A 22,751-nucleotide genomic window follows, 5' to 3' on the forward strand; every position below is an offset into this window, starting at 1 on the left:
GGCCATGTTGGAGACAGAGGCAGAGATTAGAGTTTATTGCCTCAATATGGGGAGGGAGGAGGGAGGAGGGTTCAGGATGGGGAGCACGGGAATACCTGTGGCGGATTCATTTCGATGTTGGGCAAAACTAATATAATATTGTAAAGTTTAAAAATAAAATAAAATTAAAAAAAAATTAAATAACTCTCCTAAGTCCTGTGAACAGAAAAAGGTAAAATCAAGGAAATGAACTACATTTTTCCTTATTTCAAAGAAAAGATATTCAAGAAAGAAGTTGTGCTGATACCTAAGAGTGGGATTCTGAAGGGTCAGGCCTCTTTCCCATGAATTGGAAAAAAAATTAAAAATAGTTTTACCACTGGAAAAGGTAAGTCTGAGTATCTGCCTTGCAGAGGAAAGTCCAAAATCTTTTCCATGGTTCTCTCTCTATCCATCCCTCCCCCAGCTGTAGGTTAAGCAGCAGGGTAGCTGCAAACATTTCTTCTCCAGGAGGAAGTTTACAGCATGAAGGAGGCTGTACTTGAGAGGACAGTATAGCATTCCAGCTCTGAAAAAAAAATGTCCAGAGATATCCTTGAACACCAAATGCCTTCCAATAGAAATGACCTTTTCACTGTAGTCATGAGAGTAGGACCTCTTGAGACATATGAGAGAAAAGAAGAAGAAGAAAGACATTTCCTCCTTCCTATTGAACGTTCTGGAAAACTGATATTTTGTGTACCGACAAGACTGTGGAAAGAAAAAAAAAAAGCCTCTTTCCCTAATGTTATCCTCAGCTCTGTGTATACCATAAGTAACTATAAACCACTGCTTCTGCTTCAGAAGAAGGTGAAGAAGTAGCGGAAAGCCTTCCTTTATGCCAGAGGATCAGACAATGTGCTAGGTATACCTCTGAGTGGTTGAACTTACTCTCTGCCTTGAATAGCCTCCAAATCTCCCTGTGGAAGGCTCACACAATCATCAAAACCCATTTCAGTCCCTACCTGTGAAGTTTTTCAGGCTCCTCTGTTCTTATTCTCCTGCTCTTAGAAGAGGTGACCATCCCTCTTGTGAGCCATTGCTGTAATTTGCATACATTCCTATGATAAAATTTATCCCTCTGAATTTCTGTTGTTTGGTTAAAAGATTGTGTCCTTTGTTAAACTCCAATCACCTTAAAGTCAAAGATGGTGTCTTCTTACTTCTTGCATCTCCAGTGTCTGACACGGACCTAGTAAATATTTTTCCAAGAATAGAAATTCACTCTGTACCATGAAAATGATATTTAAAATCATTGTGATTATTAAGAATATGATTTCCATTATTATATCGACATATGGCTATTAACTTAAAATTCATTAAAATTACATAAAATTTAAAAGTAAGTTCTTCAATCATTTCACAGTCATGTTTGGTTAGTGGATACAAGCCTGAACAGTATTGATAGAGAACACTTTCAAAACTGAACAGTGTTGTTGAAGAATATTTTCGATTTTTTAAGAACAAATGTATCCTTTTTGAAAAGTGAAGACACTAATTTGAACTGGTGAGACTGTCTATTATTTTATATCTCTACATTATATGGGAGATGTTCGGTGATTCCTCATTGTTGGGTATGATCTATTTTAAAGTAGCAGAAGACAACATATTGAAGTGATGGAAAATTTGCCTTTCTTACTTACAAGCTGTATATCCATGGAAAAATTACTTGACTTCTCTGGAGCTCCATTTGCTCATCTGTAAAAGGGATATTAAATAACCAGAGATAGTCCACAGAGCTGTTGTAAATATTAAATAAGATGCTTTCTGTGTGTGTGTTAGTTGCTTAGTTGTGTCCAACTCTTTGCAACCCTATGAGCTGTGGTCTGGCAGGCTCCTCTACTCATGGGATTTCCCAGGCAAGAGTACCGGAGTGAGTAGCTGTTCCCTTTTCCAGGGGAGCTTCTCGACCCAGGGATCGAACCTGGGTCTTCTGCATTGCAGGCAGATTCTTTACTGAATGAGCCACCAAGGAAACTCAAATAGGATGCTTTATATACAGGTAAATCATAATATTCAATAAAATACGGTGATTATTTTTATGGAAACTGCACCTCAATACTCTAACCCATTAACACAGAGGAGCTTCTGAGAACCATGAATAGATTCCCTTATTAAAGACTATCACCTTTGCTTTTGACATGCTGAAGGCAATGGCACCCCACTCCAGTACTCTTGCCTGGAAAATCCCATGGACGGAGGAGCCTGATAGGCTGCAGTCCATGGGGTCGCTAAGAGTCGGACACGACTGAGCGACTTCACTTTCACTTTTCACTTTCATGCATTGGAGAAGGAAACGGCAACCCACTCCAGTATTCTTGCCTGGAGAATCCCAGGGACGGTGGAGCCTGCTGGGCTGCCGGTCTATGGGGTCGCACAGAGTCGGACACGACTGAAGCGACTTAGCAGCAGCAGAACTATATAAATTTTTGCAAAACAAAGGCTGATTCTAACCTGATCAGGACTATGATTCTGACTCTGCGTTTCCAATATCTCAATTTCATCATCTGTGAAATGGAATAACACAGTCTTATGGATTTTTTTGTGATAAGTAGACATGGTCCCCAAAGAGCCAAATACAAAAGCTGGCAATTTGTTGTATGCACTGAATAAACTCCAGAAATAAATGTCTATTTCTGCTACTGTTATTGTTGTCATTCTTATCTTTCTACCAAGAGTTATCACATGTCTGCAATACATTCACTGCTAGTTTATTGAATAAATGAATGAACAAAAGAATGAATAGAGTATGCTAACGCAGTAAATAGCTTCTTCCAGTTATGGACTGATAACGGATTATGAATAAAAATCACTAGCATAATCACTTCATGGGAGTCTGCCACATAATTAAACTGTTCCTACAGAGCTTTGTATATCCCAGGCAGTAACTGGTATGAGGAGAATATGATTTTAACCAAAACAGCTTGGAGCTCAAGCTTTGATTCTTATGATCTTCATGATTATGCAAATATTATTTCGGTTTACTGCTATATTTATGTATAATACATAATTGACTGCCCATTGACAGTATGCGTTTTCTGTTTACGCTTCGATTTTTGACACTAACTACATTTCTTTCAATAAGTAAACTCTGCTTTAGTCAAAGCCATTATAAAAGCAGTCTAGTGTTTCACAATGGAAAATCAGATTTAGCTAATCATTTGACAAAATTTTGTCAAATATTTTTGTATTTATTAGCACCTCTGCTCAATGCAGAAAAGTCTAAAATAATTGGGGTCAGAAAAACTGCCTGGGATGACCTACAATGCAAATGTAATGCTTAGATGAGTGTGTGCTAAGTCGCTTCAGTCGTGTCCCACTCTTTACAACCTACGAACTGTAGCCCACCAGCTCCTCTGTCTATGCAATTCTCTAGGCAGGAACATTGAAGTAGTTTGCTGTGCCTGTCTCCAGCGGGTCTTCCTGACCCAGAGATCAAACCTGTGTCTCTTATGTTCCTGCACTGGCAGGCGAATTCTTTATCTCTGAGGCCACCAGGGAAGCTCATGCTTAGCTGAGGCTGGTGGAACGTGTTCAATGATCCTACAGATACGATTACAGTGTTTGGGCTATTCTCTGAGTGTCCTGAAGACATCCATTCCCCTCTCCTCCCCACTCAGCCCAGGAGGAGGCTTAATCTCTGGTTTTCTTTAAGGGTTGTCTTCCCTTGAGGTTTGACCAGTGGGAGGACCTGAAGTGGGAAGGGAAGGTAGTTACCCTACTTCAGTTCTTCACCTCTGGTGGGTACTGCATCCCACCAGGAGCATGCCTCCCTGGATGCATCCTCTCACTTAGCTCCGGAAATTCAGTTCTTCTCCTGTCCATCAGCCACATGGGTGGGAATGCCTTTCCTCCATTGTCCATTCCTAGGTGCCTCACCATCCCTTGTTTCCTGTGGCTAACTCTGAGCATACTCTAGAGCAGCCCCGTCATCAAATTGCTTTCATGTAAATTCTCTGGGGTGAATTCTGTTTTCTACCAGACCCTGACTTGTACAAAGATTAAAAGAGAAAGCTCTGTTGCCAGGTATTTCCCAGGTATTTGACTGTGGGAAAGTTACTAAATTTCTCCTAATTTTAGTTGACTTTTCTACAAAATGGGGAAAACAATAGTATTTACTCTACAGGGTTGTGAAGTCTGTATGTAATAGTGAGGGACAATCTCATGACTTTTCCTGGAATTTTGTGTTAATATGCTCTTGTGTTATATGTTAATGTAACACATGTTACATGTGTTAATATGTCTGGGAGTCAATGATAGAGGAAGTTCATATTGTGCAGCCATAAGAGAGGCCAGCCTGAAAACGTAATGCAGGAAGGCGAAGCTGAAAGAATTGATGAGAAACTCTGATAAAGGCTCACCTACTAGCAAGACTGTTTTGTATTTCCCTTCATAGTTTAAACCAGTTTGGGTCGCAGTATTTACAATCAGAAAACATACAAGGTTATAGAAGACATAGACTGTTCTCACGTGTTTGCTTATTAGACGTTGATATCACACACGTACTTTTTGATAAATATTTACTCTTGGTAAAGCAGCCCATTCCCCAGGCTTGTTGAATGATCTGCTTTGATAGCTATTTTTAAATTCGACACAAAAGAATTTATAAAACCGAAGGTTTAGCTAAATGCAGGAAATATTTCTAATACATCTAGTAAGGACAGAAATGTTTATGTGAGCAGATTGATTATACACAAAGTTTTAAAACCAATTTAGTATCCAGTAACTGAAAATATTCTTTTTTTAGACCAATAAGAAAAAGTCAGTTTTGTGCCTTAGCAGCAGCAGCAGCTTAACACTGAATATAGATTAAGTAAGTTATAATACACAAACATCAAAGGACAGGGGTAGAATACAAACCTGAGAACTTGAAAAGATGTGCTGTTTTTATCAAGAAAGCAATGTCTACTCCCTTCAGAAGATTGAATTTAGGGAAGATTTAAAATTACACCTTTATACAATAGTAAGTTTAAATGTACTTGTGAATTTATTTTTTTCAAAACAATGACATTAGCAAAAATTTTACATAGCCTGGATTGAATTCACACACTCAAATGAGGCTTTATCAATAATAATATGGATGAATACATTGCTAGACTATGTCAATGGAGCTAATCCCCCGCCGTGAGTTACAGAAGATTGATACCATTTTTATTTGATTCTTTCCGGAAATTAAATGCTCTACTAAAATTGTTTACTCCAAATTTTACATTTAGTGAAATAAGAATATCTGCAATAGCTCAGTTAACATCAATAATAAGCTTCAAAAAAGGATTCTGAAAATGGCAGGCAAAATATTTTTTTATTGTAGGCAATTACTTAAACTGCATATTTGGCTTTATGCATAATATGTCATGTGGGAAAAACATCCACATTGCAGATAGATTTCCAGTATCTAGTTTTCTTTTTTTTTGTTTTTTTGTTTTTCTGAGCAATGACATTAATGGGATTTTGCCAGGTTATAAAAATGAGGGTTTTCTTGGGAGCTACTTGTAGTTTCCAAGCTGAACGGCAGCACGCACATAGACACATCGGAAGGTGGATGGCTGGATCTCCCAATACTGGACTGGGTTGCTGAAAAGGCTCACTCCTGAATAAGAAGCCTTTTTGGTGTTGTATCCGGGTGGGCAGAAGTCGTTAGAGCCGATTGCAGAGATATTGTTGTTGTGAAGGTAGACAACCTGCAACCCCAAATAATGGCACATGGTTATTTTTCTCTAAATATATGGAGACCGTACAGGTGAACACTTAATTCTTTTTTAGCATGCTCATCCTTCAGTTTAAATATCTTAATACTTATCAAACCAAATGTTTGGTTTCTCTCTCCCTTTTTAATCTTGTTTTTCCCTTCCTTAGTCTTCCTTATCTCAGTATATGGCATTTCAGTCTTTCCAGATGAGTCAGGCTAAAAACATTGCCATTATCTTTGACTCTCCCTGTCTTATACTCTCTGCCTTACCATCAACAAATCCTGCTAGTGTAACCTTAAAAAAACACAAAAACGTGTAATCCAGTTCTTCTCCCCATATCTACTCCTACAACCTTATCCAAAGCCACTATTATCTCCTTCTAAATTATTGAAGCTGCTCTGATCTTCCTGTTTCCTCTTTTGCCTTCTTGAAGTCTGTTCTTTCTTTCTCTTTTCTACCTTCCTACTTTCCTTCCTTCCAACAATTCTTTTAAAAAGTAAGCAAGTTATATCATCCTGCCTCAGTACCCCAGCAGCTTCCCGTCTCATGCAGAGTAAAATCTAAAGTTCTCACAATGGCTGGCCATCCTTCTACTCTGAGCTCACCTCCCTTCACCGTTTAGTCCAACCTCCCTGACCTACTCGCTTCTCTTCAACTAGAGCACTGTCCCTCCTCAGGTTGACACACACCACATCCTTCTTTTGCCATAAACTCCAAGGTGTCTGCCAGGCTTACTGACTCATGTAATTCATTTATCCTTACCAAAGAAGTCTTTCTTGACTATCCCATTCTGCTGTTTGCTGTTCCAATTATATTTATTTTTATTCATAGCAATGATCACTATAATTTTTCTCTGTTTTGCTCCTCTAAAATAAAAGCTCTATGAGGCAGGAAACCTATTCTGCTTTGTTTGTGACTATATCTCTGGTGTCTGCTAGAACAGAGTAGATGTTCAACAAATATGTGTTGAATGAATAAATGAATGATTTCATGGTTATTTCATAAATTGTATCCACATGGAATATTATGTTTTCAGGGCAAAGATAAAATTATAGACTATTTAAAGAATTAGCCTAAAATAAGGAAGTAATATAGTAAAGTATGAGAGGGTATAGAGTATTAGAATCAGAATTAAAAATCACAAACTCTAAGAAATACTTGAATGTCACTGTATTTGGAATAAGCAGACCTAGAAATTTTTAACAAAGATGTATTCTAAGTTATAAGTACTATTCAATGAATATAATATTATAGTTCACTAGAAATTTATTTCTGAAATATATTTTATGGTTATGTTTAAGACAATGGCAATTTGTTCATAGATTTTTTTTTAAGCAAAACTAAATATCAGACTTAAAAAGAAGTTTGAAAATGAGTTTTTACTCCCATTATTTATATGTGAATTCTGAAGAACAGAAGTGATTGATCATAAAACCAAGGCAAAAATATAATGGTAAAGTAATAATTTCTAAAGCAAGCTATAAAATCTATGAGGTCCTTCCTTAAAATAACTGACTTGAAATATTGTTCCACCCACCAGAATATTTGTATTCATATGCTGATTAAGAGTCTTGATTAAGAAAAAGGTTTATGAAGAGAACCATAGATGTCTTACAAAAACAGAAACAAGGGATATTAATATCAAAACAATATCTGTAAGGTGTGTATGTGTGTATGCGATTCTCAAACTTTGAAAATTTCTTGTTGTCATTTGACAGTCTCCATTGTTTAACAATGATTAAAAAGAAAGGAGAGGTGCTTGGTGAGAGTCTATGGCTAATAGTTAAAATAAGAGAAGGAAATATCAAGACATAAAGCAAGTGTTAGTCTGTGTAAAAAGGAAATTAAATTTCCAAGTCATTATATGAGGTCAATATTTTCTTACAGCCAGACAAAAATCATCACAATAAAGAAAGCTATAGTCATAATATCACATATGAATATAGACAAAAAATTAACAAAATATTAGGAAATTATATATCACAACATATTTAAAAAAGGACTGTTCACCATGGTCAAAACCAAACATGATTTTTCTCAAGGATGTAAAATTTATTTAACTGGAAATCAATTAAATTAATATAGCATATTAAAGGAATAAAAGCAAAAATCACATGATCTCAACAGAAAGAGAAAATATTGGGAAAAAACACACATTTATGACAAAAATTTTCAATAAATTAAAAATCAAAGGAAACATTTTTAACTTGATAAAGAGCGTGTACAAAAGACCTATAGTTAGCATCATGCCTAATGACAAAAGGTTGATTGCCCTTGTAAAATAGGGATCAAACAAAGATATCTAATGTCTTTTTTTTTTTTTAATTGGAGGTCACACATACCCCAGTGTTCAAAGATGTCTAATTCCATCACTTCTACCAACATTGTACCATAGATTCCAGCCAATGCAATGAAGCAAGAAAAGAAATTTTTAAAATTCAGATAAGAAAGAATAATTAAAATTCTCTTTATTTACAAATTACAAGATCCTGAATGTAGAATATCCAAAGGAATGTATTAAAAGTACTACAATTAAAAATAATTTTAGCACAGGACCCTAGAACTAGGACAGAAGGTAGATGTACAAAAATCTATTGAATTTCTATAAACTAACAAAAAAACTCAAAAATAAAGTTAAAGGAAACCATCCGTAACAGCACCAAAAATAACACAAAATTCAGAAATGAACTTAATAAATTGTAAAACTTGCATACTAAAAATGCCAAAATATTGCTGTGAGAAAATAAAGACAAAATAGAGATATTCCATGTTTGTGCATTTGAAGACTTGAAGTTATTACAAGGACAATTCTTTCCTGAATGATCTAGATTCAACACAATTCCTATTGAAGCCCTGGCAATCTATTTGAGAAGAAATGAACAAGCCGGCCCTAAAATTTGAATGGAATGCAAAGAAACAAGAACAGCCAAAATTTTGCAAACTAAGAACAAGGTTAGAGGAACTTCATTTCTAATTTCTAAACATAATCAGAAGTTAGTTATCAAAAGGTATAGTACTAGCAAAATAAAATGTGGTATATCCATATAATGATGCGCAAGTCATCAATAAAAATGAATGAATTACTGACACATGCTGTGATGTGGATGACGTAAAATTACTCTGATAAGTGAAAGAAGCCAAAAGCCACACCTTGTATGATTACATTTAGAAAAGAAATGTATAGAGAAGACAGAAAACAGATTAATGATTCCCTGTGCCTGGGGACGAGATTGAGAACAACTAGAAATAAATATATAAGAGGCCTATTTTGGAGGTAATGAAAATATTCTAAAACTAGATTGTGGTGATAGTTGGATAATTACATAATTTTACTAAAAATATTTGGACTATATGGATATAGAAAAAAAAAAGTAGAGTAGGTGAAACCCCTAAGAGCCTCTAGAAATGCAGGTAATATGAGTACACGGATGCCAACTGGAAATGGGAAACTAAGAGTAAGGTCCTTCTGAATGTGGGGCCCTGTGTAAATGTCCATGAAATTTGCTGATATTCAACAAAGATTTCAAAACGGCATGTTTGAGGATATTTTCTCTGTGACCACAGTAAGACACACTATATGTTGAGCTTTTCGTATATACAATCTTTTAAAAATACACAATTTAAATAACATGTTTGTTTAATTTCCTCAAGATCACAATGGAAATCTTATATTGTTATATATGAAATCACTATGACCACTTAAAGTAATAGGCATGACTTACATTTATAGGTTTATGAACTGTAAAGCTCTATTAGCATAGTGAACCACTGAGCCATATCTTCTTATCTTTAAGAATACATGATAACTGATAATTTATATGAAGTTGACTCGGTCACACTGCTAGGTAAACATTGTCTTTTGACCTACAAGATGTTTGTTGAAACTCAAAGTTAAAACTACTATTTTATTTCATATCTATAGATTACAGATGATATCTAACCACTATATATTTGTTACACTGATCTGTATCTTGAAACTACCCTGTTTCATAAAAAATAAATTACATTCTGGAAGCAAGTATTATAGTAAGTTCAAGGTAGTAGTCCTAATTTTCAAAAAAATCAATACTAATTTAAACCTATATATCTCACAGAACCAGAATGAAAATTCATGTAGAAACATCAAAAATATCTCTCTGCAAAAACATTTCTAAACAGAACTTCCTGCCTCCAGGCATCCCAGTAGGGATGCTTTGCTCCCTAGATATTCCTCACAATAGGTAGTGGCTTTATGTTACCTGGATGTACTTATGATCGGCCAGCCCACCGGGCACTTTGACAAGCTTGTTGTTGTTCAAATGAAGTTCCCTCAAATGAGGAGTGTTGGCCAAAGAGCCATTGTCAACCGCAGAGATGCTGTTGAAACTCAGTCCCAACCTGCAACAGAAAACAGAAATGAATGGATCCACTGCACATGGATGCCTTCTTACAATAGGAAAGGCATTTTTTTGTTTTGTTTTTGTACTTACTGTTACCTCTGCCTAATGTGATTTTTCCCAAACTATTTGAGCTTGGATAGAGCCCATTTGTTCTTAAGGTTTCATCTCAGATACAGTCTGCTTCTAGTGAATGCTCATATAGCACCCTGTTGTCACCCTCTTGTAACACTCAAGGGGCTGTGCACTTGTGTGTCTTGCTTTGAGAAAAGTGACTGTCTTGTATATCTGGTACTAACCCAGAGCTTGATGTGATGAAGAGTTGATTGTATAATGAATGCAGTTAACTCAACTGAGGCAAAATGAAAGGGACACTATTACTATATTGGTCACTTTGTAAATCAAGCAATTGTATTTTTATTGTACAAATTTATTTGTTGTAAATAAAAAGTGAACGTTTGTAATGTCAATAAATCTACCTGCCAGAAAGCTCAACAGAAAATGTGTTTAAAAGAGTCTATCAATGACAATCTGTTACTGTCAGAATATGCCTAGTGTCAATATTTCTGGCTTCTGACACTGACCTCTGAGCTATGAGCCTTAGAGCCCTGATCTCTGACCCTGATCTTGCCCCCAATTCCATTTCTCATACAATGCCACTCAAGGTTCTGGGTTGTATTTTTTTAATTAAATGTTTAACAAGTGGGAGTCTGCAGCTTTGATGTTCCCTCACAGTTCGTGCTAGGTCACTTCAGTCATATTCGACTCTCTGTGACCCTATAGACTGGAGCCCGCCAGGCTCTTCTGTCTATGGGACTCTCCAGGTGAAAATACTGGAGTGGGTTGTCATGCCCTCCAGGGGATCTTCAAGACCCAGGGTTTGAACCTGCGGCTCCTGCGTTGCAGGCAGATTCTTTACCACTGAGCCACCACGGAAGCCCTCCCTCACAGTAAATCAGATTCAAAACTCAGAAGAAGCTGACTTGAAGACAGAACCATTGTACCCAACATTCTCAGAATTAGTATCTGACAGAACCAGGGTGCTGTCAGTCGAAAAGGGCAGAGAGTGATGAGGCAATAAAGTAGTGGAAGAGAACCAGAAAGCTCAAAGGGAGAGAAAGCAGAAGAATATCTTGAATTCCTTCAAATTTAGTGAAAAAGACTTGGCCCTTTTTGAAGAATGATTCCTGCTTGCCTTCAGTGAGTTGAGATTTTTGAGCCCTTTTGGGATTTAGATGTTGGCTTAGGGCTTCCTTGGTGGCTAAGCTGGTAAAGAATCTGCCTGCAATGCAGGAGACCTGGGTTCTATCCCTGGGTTAGGAAGATGCCCTGGAGAAGGGAACTGCTATCCATTTCACTATTCTGGCCTGGAGAATTCCATGGACTGTATAGTCCATGGGATCCGCAAAGAGTTGGACATAACTGAGCAACTTTCACTTTAGGTAACCAAAGTCTTCCAATTTTCATCATGACTTGGTATTTGAAATAACTGAGATTAAAGTGTGCTGATTTTAGGCTATTGATAACACAGGTGGCTTGCCTTACTTGTTGATTATCACCCTGGCACCTTGTCTCATAATATTTTGTCTTTCCCTCAGTCTTAAACTTTCATCTGTTTCTGGTCTTTCCTTTTCTATTTCAGAACTTTGACTCCTAGTTCTTACAGCACTCCAAGTCCCATACCTAATTTGGACTAATACATTTCTTAGAATGTAATATTCCTAATAATCTAATTGAAGGAAACTACATTTTCAATGATCAATTTATATTCACTCATCAAATGTTTTTTAGAACCTATTATGTTAAAGACTTTTGTTCTAGGCTAGTGAGGGCAGAGGAGACGTGGCTCAAAAACCATGATTCCTTCCATCTAAGAAAATTCCACCTATTAGCAGAGCATATGGTATATATGCTTAATAAGAAAAGGGAAGTTTGCCTGAAAACCACTTTATATTCTTGCAGAGGGATATATAGGATTTTGTCTTTACTTGTTCCTAACAATTAATTGGAATATTTGCAACAATGTTCTGAGATGAGTGGCTGCTTTTTTCTCCTTTTCACAGTTTTGATTTTCAGCACCAATGTACCTCTCATGTTCCAGAATCAGGGAGGAGCAAACAACATAAGGATTTGATGCTTTATGAGATAGATTTTTCTGAACTTGATTCCAAAGAGAAATGTATTTAATCAATTCAAGAATTGAGAAAGTTTGCCTGGCCAGTGAGGCAATTTTCTCTTATTTAATGACTTGAATTCAAAATCTTTTTAAACAAAAATCTTCATTTCTATTGACCTTCTCAAAGTTTATTAGCTCTTTATGCTTCTGTTTGATAAAAAGTATGTGATGTTAATTTTAAAGTGTGGAATCTTAAAGTCTCCATACCACTTTCAGCACAAAATAAACTTACTTTTCTAAAATGGCACAATATTATAAATGATTTACCATGTTTAGAATTTTATACTATTGCCAATCCCTACTACTTATACTCCTCCTGATACTATTGATAATAATCCAATAAAATCCAATAATAATAGCTGTCCTAAGGCTTCCCTGGTAGCTCAGATGGTAAAGTGTCTGCCTACAATGCGGGAACCCAAGTTCAATCGCTGGAGAGGGATTGCAAAGATCCCCTGGAGAAGGAAATGGCAATCCACTCCAGTATTCTTGCCTAGAAAATCCCATGGACTGAGGAGCCTGGTAGGCTACAGTCCATGGGGTCGCAAAGAGTCGGACATGACTGAGCAACTTCACTTTCTTTCAAAGACACTTCTACACAGTGAGAAATGCAATTTATTTTCCTATATTCCTCTCTAGCTAGAGAGGCTTAGTCAACATACAAAGGTAGGTGACACTGTTTTGAATATTATTTTCTCCATTCGAGACTAATTAAAATTGCTTTAGATAACGGGTTTCTTATCATTTGAGGCACCAGGGTTATATATTGCAGCTACAGTCACATGCATATATCACCTTCATCCCTCACACTCCCCTGGGTCACTGGGGGATACGCACAGAAACAGGGGAAAACTGCACTATATATGCATCTGCTTTTATGTATTTCTCAAAGATAAATGATATGCTTTGTATTTATTTATCCATGATGAAATTTATGTGCAAAAAAAGGAGTGAGCCAATTTGGCATAATACTATGCTTCTCAGCAAGGACATCAGCAGTACATGTGCATCAGGAGCAGACTGTTCATGAAGACAGTTGAAAGGGTCTGCCAACACTCTCTTTTTACTGCTTCGCCAGATTACAAATATAAAAAAAAAATTGAAATTAGGTTAGAAAGCAGAATGGGCATTAATGATCATCTATAAGGAAAAAAAGTTTAGAAGGGTCATAAAAAAAATTTTGAGAGTATATGTAAAGTCCAGAGAGACATTTTAAACTCTTCAGAGAACAGGAGTTAGACAATCACATGATATGTATTCTAATACATGCTGTAAGATGCCCAATATTTTCATGTCCTGGTAGCTTTCATTTTAATACATTTTCAAATTCTGAACACTATGTTATAATTACTTAGACTTCTGTTTGATACAATTAAGTTAGAACATATTGCATGAGAATACGGATATAATCAAATACTTGGTACATATGATATATCTTAATCTAAAAACAGTATGGTATTCATAAAATATAAGGCAGATATTAGTGGACTTATGATAAGTACACTATTTCATTAGATTTTTTTAATTTTAAATAATTCAGCAGAAGTTTGTGGTTATTAGTAACAAAAACAAAAATTGTGGTACAGGCAAAAATCAATCATCATGTTTCTAATTCTGAGCATATAGGCACTAATATACTGATCCATTTCACTGATAGAATATTATGAAATAACGTTATTACTTAGCCAAATTATTCAGTCCTTTCAGGCTAGCTGCATCAACTTTGGTGATTTTGTTGCCATCGAGATGTAATTCAGTAAGGGAAGGAGGAAGACCTGAAATATGGAAATACAGGAAGTTAAATTAGCAGAGAAATATAATTAGAGAATGTATGAAGACTTAATGCAGACACATGTCATCAATTTTCCAAATGACATTCAGTTTCAAAGGATTTGCTTTTCATCTTATTCATCAGTTTTGCTTTTCATCTTTTTCCTTCATCCCTTTTACAATAATACATGTTTTCGGAAGTAGTACAAGCCATTTCTACTTTTCTCCTAAACTGATTTTAACAAACTGTGTTTGCTATGTAGTAGATTATCATGAAGTAGATTTTTGTCCTAGACACTGTCAGTACAGTTGTAGAAGTGAAGACTTCTCTTCTTTGAATCTCATTAGTTTCTCACACCTTTGTTAATGGGCTCACACTGCCATTGACAGAGGATAATGACTCTAAAATGAAGCTTTTGGCATTTGAAGTATAAATTAGTAATTATGGATAAGTTCAACCTATAAACAACCTTAATCATGTATTTCCTTACTGAGATTCATTAATAACTAACACTTATATACTGTGCTGGCTTTAGTTTTAATCAATTTTTCCATAAAAACATCAAATGTTTCTGTAACATGATGTGTAGAAAGAGCTTACTTGATCCTTTTAAATTAAGACTGTTTCTTTATACAAGAGGAATAGAGAGTCCTATAATCAAGTGATCTGTCATAGGTAGGGCACCTGGGGAAATCCAACACATCAGCTAGACCTCTGGATAGTACCTTGTGAATGGCTATGACCTCTAAAAATGTAGTAATGTTAAGTATAAAAGTTTAAATACTATATTTTCATTTCCTCTTGCCATCTGAGGATCTATTATGTTTTTTTACAGTTTTTTAAAAACTACATATTGTTCCATTTACAAGAACAGCAACAACTACAAAGAAAATAGCAAACTGGTTCCATGGAGAACTAACATCTGCTTAGCAGATAGGGTTGGTTCTTTGTCTATAATGAATAAAATTGGAAAATCACAGGTTATGTTTGGCTTGAAATTTTCATTACATCCCACTGAACTCAGTCAAAACATTCTATTTAATGTAAAAGTTTATTCCATATTTTATTTGAAAATGACTATTAATTTCTCAACAGTAGTATGATTTATGTGGGAGATACCAAAGAAAGGAACTTCTGCTTTACTAACTGTCTGTTATGTGCGGAACACTGAGATTAGCATTTTCCTAACCTAGCTCATGTAAGTTTTTTCAATATATTAATTATTTTTCATTAATTCTGTTTCACTGATGAAGAAACAGAGATTCATAGTTACCCATTTTGTAGGTTATCTAGCTACTAAGTGGGGACTGTGGTATCCTCCCAGATGGCCAAAGAGAATAACATGCTCTTCACTGAAGAAAATGAAATAACAATGGCATGATTCTTGCAAATAAATGTCAGGAAATCAAAGTCAATAAGGACTAAGGGATTTCAATCACTTTAGTCTCAGAATATATAAATGTGGATTTTTAAAATACTCTCATAAATAAAGCAAGTGAGTACAGAGCAAGGCAGTGAATGTACATCCTTTCTTCCCTGCCACTATGAAAAGGTGTTTTTAAAAATGTAGTGTCTCTGGAACAACAATCATCATCACATCCCTCATTCTTACCTCATTTCTAAGTGTCTTCCCTTTGGGACATCAGTTTCCCAAAAGGAAAGTTATGGTAAGTTTCACTGTGAAAGAGAAGTTTGCAATAGGAGGGTCAGATCAGATCAGATCAGTCGCTCAGTCGTGTCCGACTCTTTGTGACCCCATGAATCGCAGCACGCCAGGCCTCCCTGTCCATCACCAACTCCCGGAGTTCACTGAGACTCACATCCATCGAGTCAGTGATGCCATCCAGCCATCTCATCAGAGATCCAAATTTATAGAAAACATCATTAGCCTCTGCCACAGTAGCATTTAGCCAAAGATTCTACACCTGTTACTGCTTTTTCTTTTCCTTTTCCATTTTTAAGATAAAATATATTGAGAGCTTACTTTGGGCCAGATACTGTGTATGTACAAGTCTTATTTATATCTATTAACCCTCACAAATATCCTACAAGAGAGGCGTCACTAATACCACCATTTTATAGGTAGCAAAACTGAGGTTTTAGAAGTGTGGAATAATAAGCCTGAAGTCACAGGATAACTAAATGACTGAGCCAGTCCTCTCACCCAGGAAGGTCTGACTTCACAGTGTGAACATAAATCTATACTCCACTCCACTGCCTTTTGATGTCACTCAGTGAACGGAGATAACATGTGGAAATTAAGACTCCTGGAAAGAGGCTACGTTCAGGTGTAAGGGTACCAGTCTAGGAAAGCTAGACTCTTACATGACACAGGTATAGATATGCACAGGAAGAAGGACTTAAGATACAGCAGAATGAAACGGTCAAACACATGAGTTACGGCATCAGCCCAGCACAAGCCAGCCGTGCCACTGGCTAGCTTGGAGGCTTTGGTCACAATTTACTTTATGTCTTTCAGATTTATTTTCCTCAATTATAAGACAGGTGTGATAATACTACTTAAAAGGGTCATTTTGAGATTCATATAACAGAAGCCAAGAAAAGCATTTTGCATAATATAACAGAATTCATGAAAAGCATTTGGCATAAGTGCTTAATAAAACTGAGTTATTATGATTTTAATACTATTAAGAGTTTAATAAATAAAAGCAAGTAGAAAAGATGAGAAAAGAGCCCTCGCATAGTAATAAACAGATATAAGAAATCAAGGAAAACTGATCACTAACTGATGAAATGTGTTATTGAGCTATATTTAGGAGATGTAATTAGAAGGACAGCAAAATCAAAGAATGTGCTTTAATGCAAGTCATCTGGTAGCATGAAGTAATAAAAAATACCTGGACTTTAAATTCAAGCTACTTTACTTTACCTCCTACGCTCTAATATATATATATACACACATATATATAAAATAAAATGTACTATTGTAAATGTATAGAAAAGGCAGAGGAACCAGAGATCAAATTGCCAACATCCACTGGATCATCAAAAAAGCAAGAGAGTTCCAGAAAAACATCTATTTCTGCTTTCTTGACTATGCCAAAGCCTTTGACTGTGTGGATCACAATAAACTGTGGAAAATTCTGAAAGAGATGGGAATACCAGACCACCTGACCTGCCTTTTAAGAAATCTGTATGCAGGTCAGGAAGCAACAGTTGGAACTGGACATGGAACAACAGACTGGTTCCAAGTAGGGGAAGGAGTACGTCAAGGCTGTATATTGTCACCCTGCTTATTTAACTTCTATGCAGAGTACATCATGAGAAACGCTGGGCTGGAAGAAGCACAAGCTGGAATCAAGATTGCCGGGAGAAATATCAATAACCTCAGATATGCAGATGACACCACCCTTATGGCAGAAAGTGAAGAGGAACTAAAAAGCCTCTTGATGAAAGTGAAAGTGGAGAGTGAAAAAGCTGGCTTAAAGCTCAACATTCAGAAAACAAAGATCATGGCATCCGGTTCCATCACTTCATGGGAAATAGATGGGGAAACAGTGGAAACATTGTCAGACTTTGATTTTTTGGGCTCCAAAATCACTGCAGATGGTGATTGCAGCCATGAAATTAAAAGACGCTTACTCTTTGGAAGGAAAGTTATGACCAACCTAGATAGCATATTGAAAAGCAGAGACATTACTTTGCCAACAAAGGTCCGTCTAGTCAAGGCTATGGTTTTTCCTGTGGTCATGTATGGATGTGAGAGTTGGACTGTGAAGAAGGCTGAGCGCCGAAGAATTGATGCTTTGAACTGTGGTGTTGGAGAAGACTCTTGAGAGTCCCTTGGACTGCAAGGAGATCCACCCAGTCCATTCTGAAGGAGATCAGCCCTGGGATTTCTTTGGAAGGAATGATGCTAAAGCTGAAACTCCAGTACTTTGGCCACCTCACGCAAAGAGTTAACTCATTGGAAAAGACTCTGACGCTGGGAGGGATTAGGGGCAGGAGGAGAAGGGGACGACAGAGGATGAGATGGCTGGATGGCATCACTGACTCGATGGACATGAGTCTGAGTGAACTCCAGGAGTTGGTGATGGACAGGGAGGCCTGGCGTGCTGCAATTCATGGGGTCACAAAGAGTCAGACACGACTGAGTGACTGAACTGAACTGGACTGAAATGTAAATTAAAATATATTTACAAATATAAAATCCGTGCACTGGTGATGTAAAAATTACCTATTACCGTGTAACAAGTCAGAGACTCAAAATGAAAGTACTTTGTGAACTATAAATCAATCTCCCTTCATCTACCTATCAGTCTATCATCTGTCTATTGATCTATCATCTATCTATCTATCATCTATGCCAGTAGTTGCTATCAATGGGTATCAAAAACACTTTGTCGCAAAAATACAACAGAGAGGGCAAGGGGTAGTAAGAACCATCCTATGGACTAAGTACTCTCTAGACCTGAAATTTCAGTAGAAGCACAATAAAGGATAATTGTTTTCTGTGGGCAAGTACCTATATTTTGTATCAATTCAAGAACAAGACATCTAAACTGAGGAAAGGCCAGATTGAGGAGAAAATTTAAGAATACGGAGGAGGCTTTGTGTGACTGAAATAAATACCTGGGACCAGAAAACTGTGAAAATTAGAGAAACTTATTTTTGCTGATTTGTTGGCTTAAAAGCCTCTCCTGACTAAACCTTAGAATGGTGAGCTTATCCCTGTGACTGTGATGATGGCTGTTTACTTGCCTGGCTCTGCTCTAGGCAATAAGCTTCTTGAAGGCAGGCCTATATCCTATTCACTGCCCTTTCTCCATGCTTATACTTTGCCTGAGCTACATGAGTGTTTAAAAAACTTTTAATGAGTAATAGAAGGTAACAGTAACCCACTACTTATTTACCGGCCAGATATTTTTCTATTTATTTAATTTTAAAACAATCCAGTGAAGTGGATACTAATATTATTACCACTTTACAGATTTTACAAATGTGTCATAGATGTTGAATAACTTGTCCAAGATCATACAGCCAATTAGTGACAGTCTGAACTCAAGCAGACTCCAAAATCCACACTCTTTACAACACATAACCCCCACTCTTAGAGTGTGACCACTGTGGATCCTGTTATTCAGATGGTAGTGACTAGAATGTCCTCAAATGCAATGGAATTCACTAAGGGATTAGAGACTCAGTAAAAATTGGCTCAATTTCAGATGTTCTTCCATGGTATCATTTTTTAAAACAAAGTACTACAAAAGCAGTCTATTTTTTAAATAACCATAATTTTTTCTTTATGATATCACAATTCTATAATATAAAATCATTGTCTGTTAATTTGCATCTTACATTAGATGTAAGTATCTTTATAGCTGAAAGAGTCTAGCCATCTCTACAGTCAGCCTGGATGGCCCAGTGGCCAGCTAGTTTCACTGAAATACTTCAACGGATAGAGAATTTACTAGAAATAATGTTGGCCACTTGAGTCACCGTTCAAATTTTCAAAGACTTTTTTTTTAGTGTCAAGGCCTTTGGATTTAGATATTCAAATTGCTTTGAAGACCCGTGGCTGATTCAAGTCAACGTGTGCCAAAAACCACTACAATATTGTAAAGTAATTAGCTTCCAATTAAGATAAATAAATTAATTTTAAAAAGAATATCAAATGAACAAAATATATATTAAAAAAAAATAATTTTCATCACCTTGAGGGATGGTAGTTATATTTGTGTCAGCAATGCGGATGTAGGAGAGCTTCTTCATTCCCTGAAAGGCTCCATTTTCAATGCCTGAGCTCTTCAGCGGGTTGGTGCCAAGTTCTACAAATGCAATAAGTGCAAAACTTTTAGAGGACAACCTGAGGAAACTGCAAGCCAGAGTAGTGTCTGCTCAACAAGAAAAAATTTGGATCAATAACAACTTGAGTGAAAATACAAAAGAGAAATTAAAAGGTTTGTGTCTCAAAGGGATGGCAAAATGTGGTAAAAGTTTCCCTTATTAAAGCAACCAAAAACAATAACAACAAAAGTGATTTAGGAAAAAGTAATAATATGAAAAACAATAACAACAAAATTATTTAAGGTCCATAAACAGGTTTGTCAACAAATCAACAAAAGTGAGTGTTTATAAATCACACTTGTTATGGGGCAATTACTAAGATATATTAAAATACTGTTAAATAATATGAATCTAGCATTTGGTAAGCCAATTATAATATGACATATTTTACCACATACAGAGAAAAACATTAGAACACATTATTTAAAGCAAATGATTTATAGATGTTCAGACTAGAATTAATTCCCACAATGTAAAGGTATTCTCCAAATATCTCTAATTAAGCACAGCTTAATTCTATCCTGCATCTTGGGTGCAGTAGGTAGTGTAGCATCAGCCCTAGAGACTTCTTCCTACATTTTCAGATCCTCAAGTCCAAGAATTAAAATTTTGTAAGGCACAGATTCAATACCCATTTCTCCTGGCCCAGCTACTGTTATTTCTACATGCTTTAAGAGCTGTAAATTCTAGCTAATTTACCTTCCTGTAGCTAAAGCTTACTTGTAATCTCTTAAGGTGAACCTTGAATCCTGGTTTTAGAGCTATAAGAATATCTGTACCTACGACGATCATCTGGTTCAATCCATTGAACACAGACTTTCGCACTTTGGTGATCTCGTTCTCATGGACACGAAGCTCCTGAAGAGTTTTGGGCATTTTCTCTGGCAATTCCTTCAGTTGATTCTTGGAAAGATAAAGTCGTTCCAATTTCACCAAAGGAGCAAATGCCCCAGGACTGATTTTGCTAATTTTGTTGTTGATGAGAATCAGTGTCTGTAGATAGTGAACAGAAGCAACATTTTAATTCCAGAAACTTCCACACATAAAATATGTATGTCAAGCAAGTGTGTAATTTCATTCCATTTATGGGACTAGCAGAGAAATCTGCAAAATTAGAAGAAATTGGAAAGAAGTTAAACTGATCTGATTACTTGAAAAGCACATGAGAACCTGAACTTCAGGAGAGAAGGGGAGAGAAATTTGATAAAAAGCAGATTATACATAGAGAGATATAGCTATTTAATTTTTAAACAATAAATGCTTCAAAATATTGAAATTACTAGAGTGACCTGGAAAGAATCTAGTGCCAATGACATCCATTCTCCAGTCAGCTTTTCAACCTCTAAGTCCGTCTTCATTGGCTGTTGTCATGGAATCCACTACGAAACGGTGGCACTAATTTATACCACCACCAACACTGCCAGAGAGTAACATTCTCGCAGCCTTGCAGAATTTGATATAATCATTTTCCAAAAGTTTGCAAATCAACACATTATGTTGTAGCTTATTGCTTTACTTTGCACTTTCTTGTCTCTTGAGAGGTTAAAGAAATTTCCTTTTATTTTGTTACCATTAGCTTTATGTTTTGGAGGAAAAGGATTGCTTGGTCATAAAACTTCTCATTTTTCTTAATGTTTAATGTATTTTAATAAATGATTTATGGATACATTATATTTTTCTTCTGTTTCTGCTCATTTTGCACATAATGCTTTTATGTAGTCAAATATGTTAATTTTTTGTAATTTTAAAATGTGTGTTTCTAAGTTCTCTTAATATAAGAAATTATTGGTAATCCATTATTGTTATACTATAGATACTGCTACACCTACTTTTGGACTACCTCAATTATCTTCCAATGATCTGTGTGTATACAGAACCACACTGCATTATATCAACTTGTTGGCATATCATAAAGAATTTAGGATAATTTTATCAAGATCTAAGAAACTTCTATTTTCAATTGTGGTTTGTTTTTAGGCACATGTGAAAATGCAAAAGGGCAAGAAAGGAACAAGAGGAATAGAACAGTGGGAACTTTCCATCTCAAAAATATAAGACTGTTTTTAGAAGCTAATAGCTAGTTTAATAACCCATGGACATTCTCATAGAGTTCACATTATTTGATTAATTAAACCTTATTACAAATAATAAGTTAATAACCTTTTTAACTAATCCTCACTGGTGAATTGTTTGATTAAAATAAAATCCTAGGGAATTTCAGTAACTATTACAGAAAGTTAAAAAAAAACATGAAGGTTAAAGTCTTAGGAAATTGATATTAATAAGCAAAATGTCCAGAAAAATCAGTAAAAGCCAGAGCTAGAGGAGAGAAGAGAGGACTTGCATCATTTAAAAACAGTCAAAATGGTGGATGCTTAATTGTAAACGCAGGACGTCCTTAATTGCCATCCATGGAAGGAAATTCTGAAAGGCTGATATAATGCATTTAATTATTAAATGCATTAAACCTGGTCTGAAAAATCTGTGTTATTTTATGTTGAATGTTGAAACCTATTATGAAGAGTCAACCTGCTGATGTATCACCTGCCATTTCGGGTAATAAAATATTACTTCTTTTACTAGATAATAACTAGACAATGTCTCTACTGGTGAGTATGCTATAGTAATAACTGCTGCTATATTTTGGAGGTGGTGTGATATTTGTCCCCAGTTTTTTCTTCAGTAAAGCAGAAATAATAATAATACCTACAGGGGCTTGTTGTGAGGACTAAAAGTATCAATCATGTATATAGACTGCTTTCTTGCAAAGCAACTTTCAAATAGCATTGTTTGTAGAAAAGGTCTAGTCTAGCAAAAAGAATCTCCACTGAAAAATAAATAAACTACAAATTTTGATCATCATGACATAAAGTGAAGTGTTAGTTGCTCAGTTGTGTCTGACTCTTTGTGAC

The 22,751-nt window shown here is 35.9% G+C and overlaps 1 protein-coding gene across 3 annotated transcripts in view; it reads right to left on the reverse strand.

Annotated features, from left to right (window-relative positions):
- Window positions 1–4,982: 4,982 nt before the first annotated feature.
- DCN (decorin) overlaps window positions 4,983–22,751 on the reverse strand; it is a 38,759-nt gene continuing 20,990 nt past the window's right edge. For all 3 annotated transcript variants that reach the window (XM_061415730.1, XM_061415733.1, XM_061415731.1), the window contains exons 4-8: window positions 20,619–20,832; window positions 19,707–19,820; window positions 13,942–14,035; window positions 9,947–10,085; window positions 4,983–5,699 (exon numbers count right to left, since the gene is read on the reverse strand). In XM_061415730.1, the coding sequence (XP_061271714.1) occupies window positions 5,505–5,699; window positions 9,947–10,085; window positions 13,942–14,035; window positions 19,707–19,820; window positions 20,619–20,832 (756 nt within the window). In that variant the 3' untranslated portion in view covers window positions 4,983–5,504. The remainder of the gene's footprint in view (window positions 5,700–9,946; window positions 10,086–13,941; window positions 14,036–19,706; window positions 19,821–20,618; window positions 20,833–22,751) is intronic.

This window comes from Bos javanicus, chromosome 5 (assembly GCF_032452875.1).
Source record: "Bos javanicus breed banteng chromosome 5, ARS-OSU_banteng_1.0, whole genome shotgun sequence".
Taxonomy (NCBI): Eukaryota; Metazoa; Chordata; class Mammalia; order Artiodactyla; family Bovidae; genus Bos; species Bos javanicus.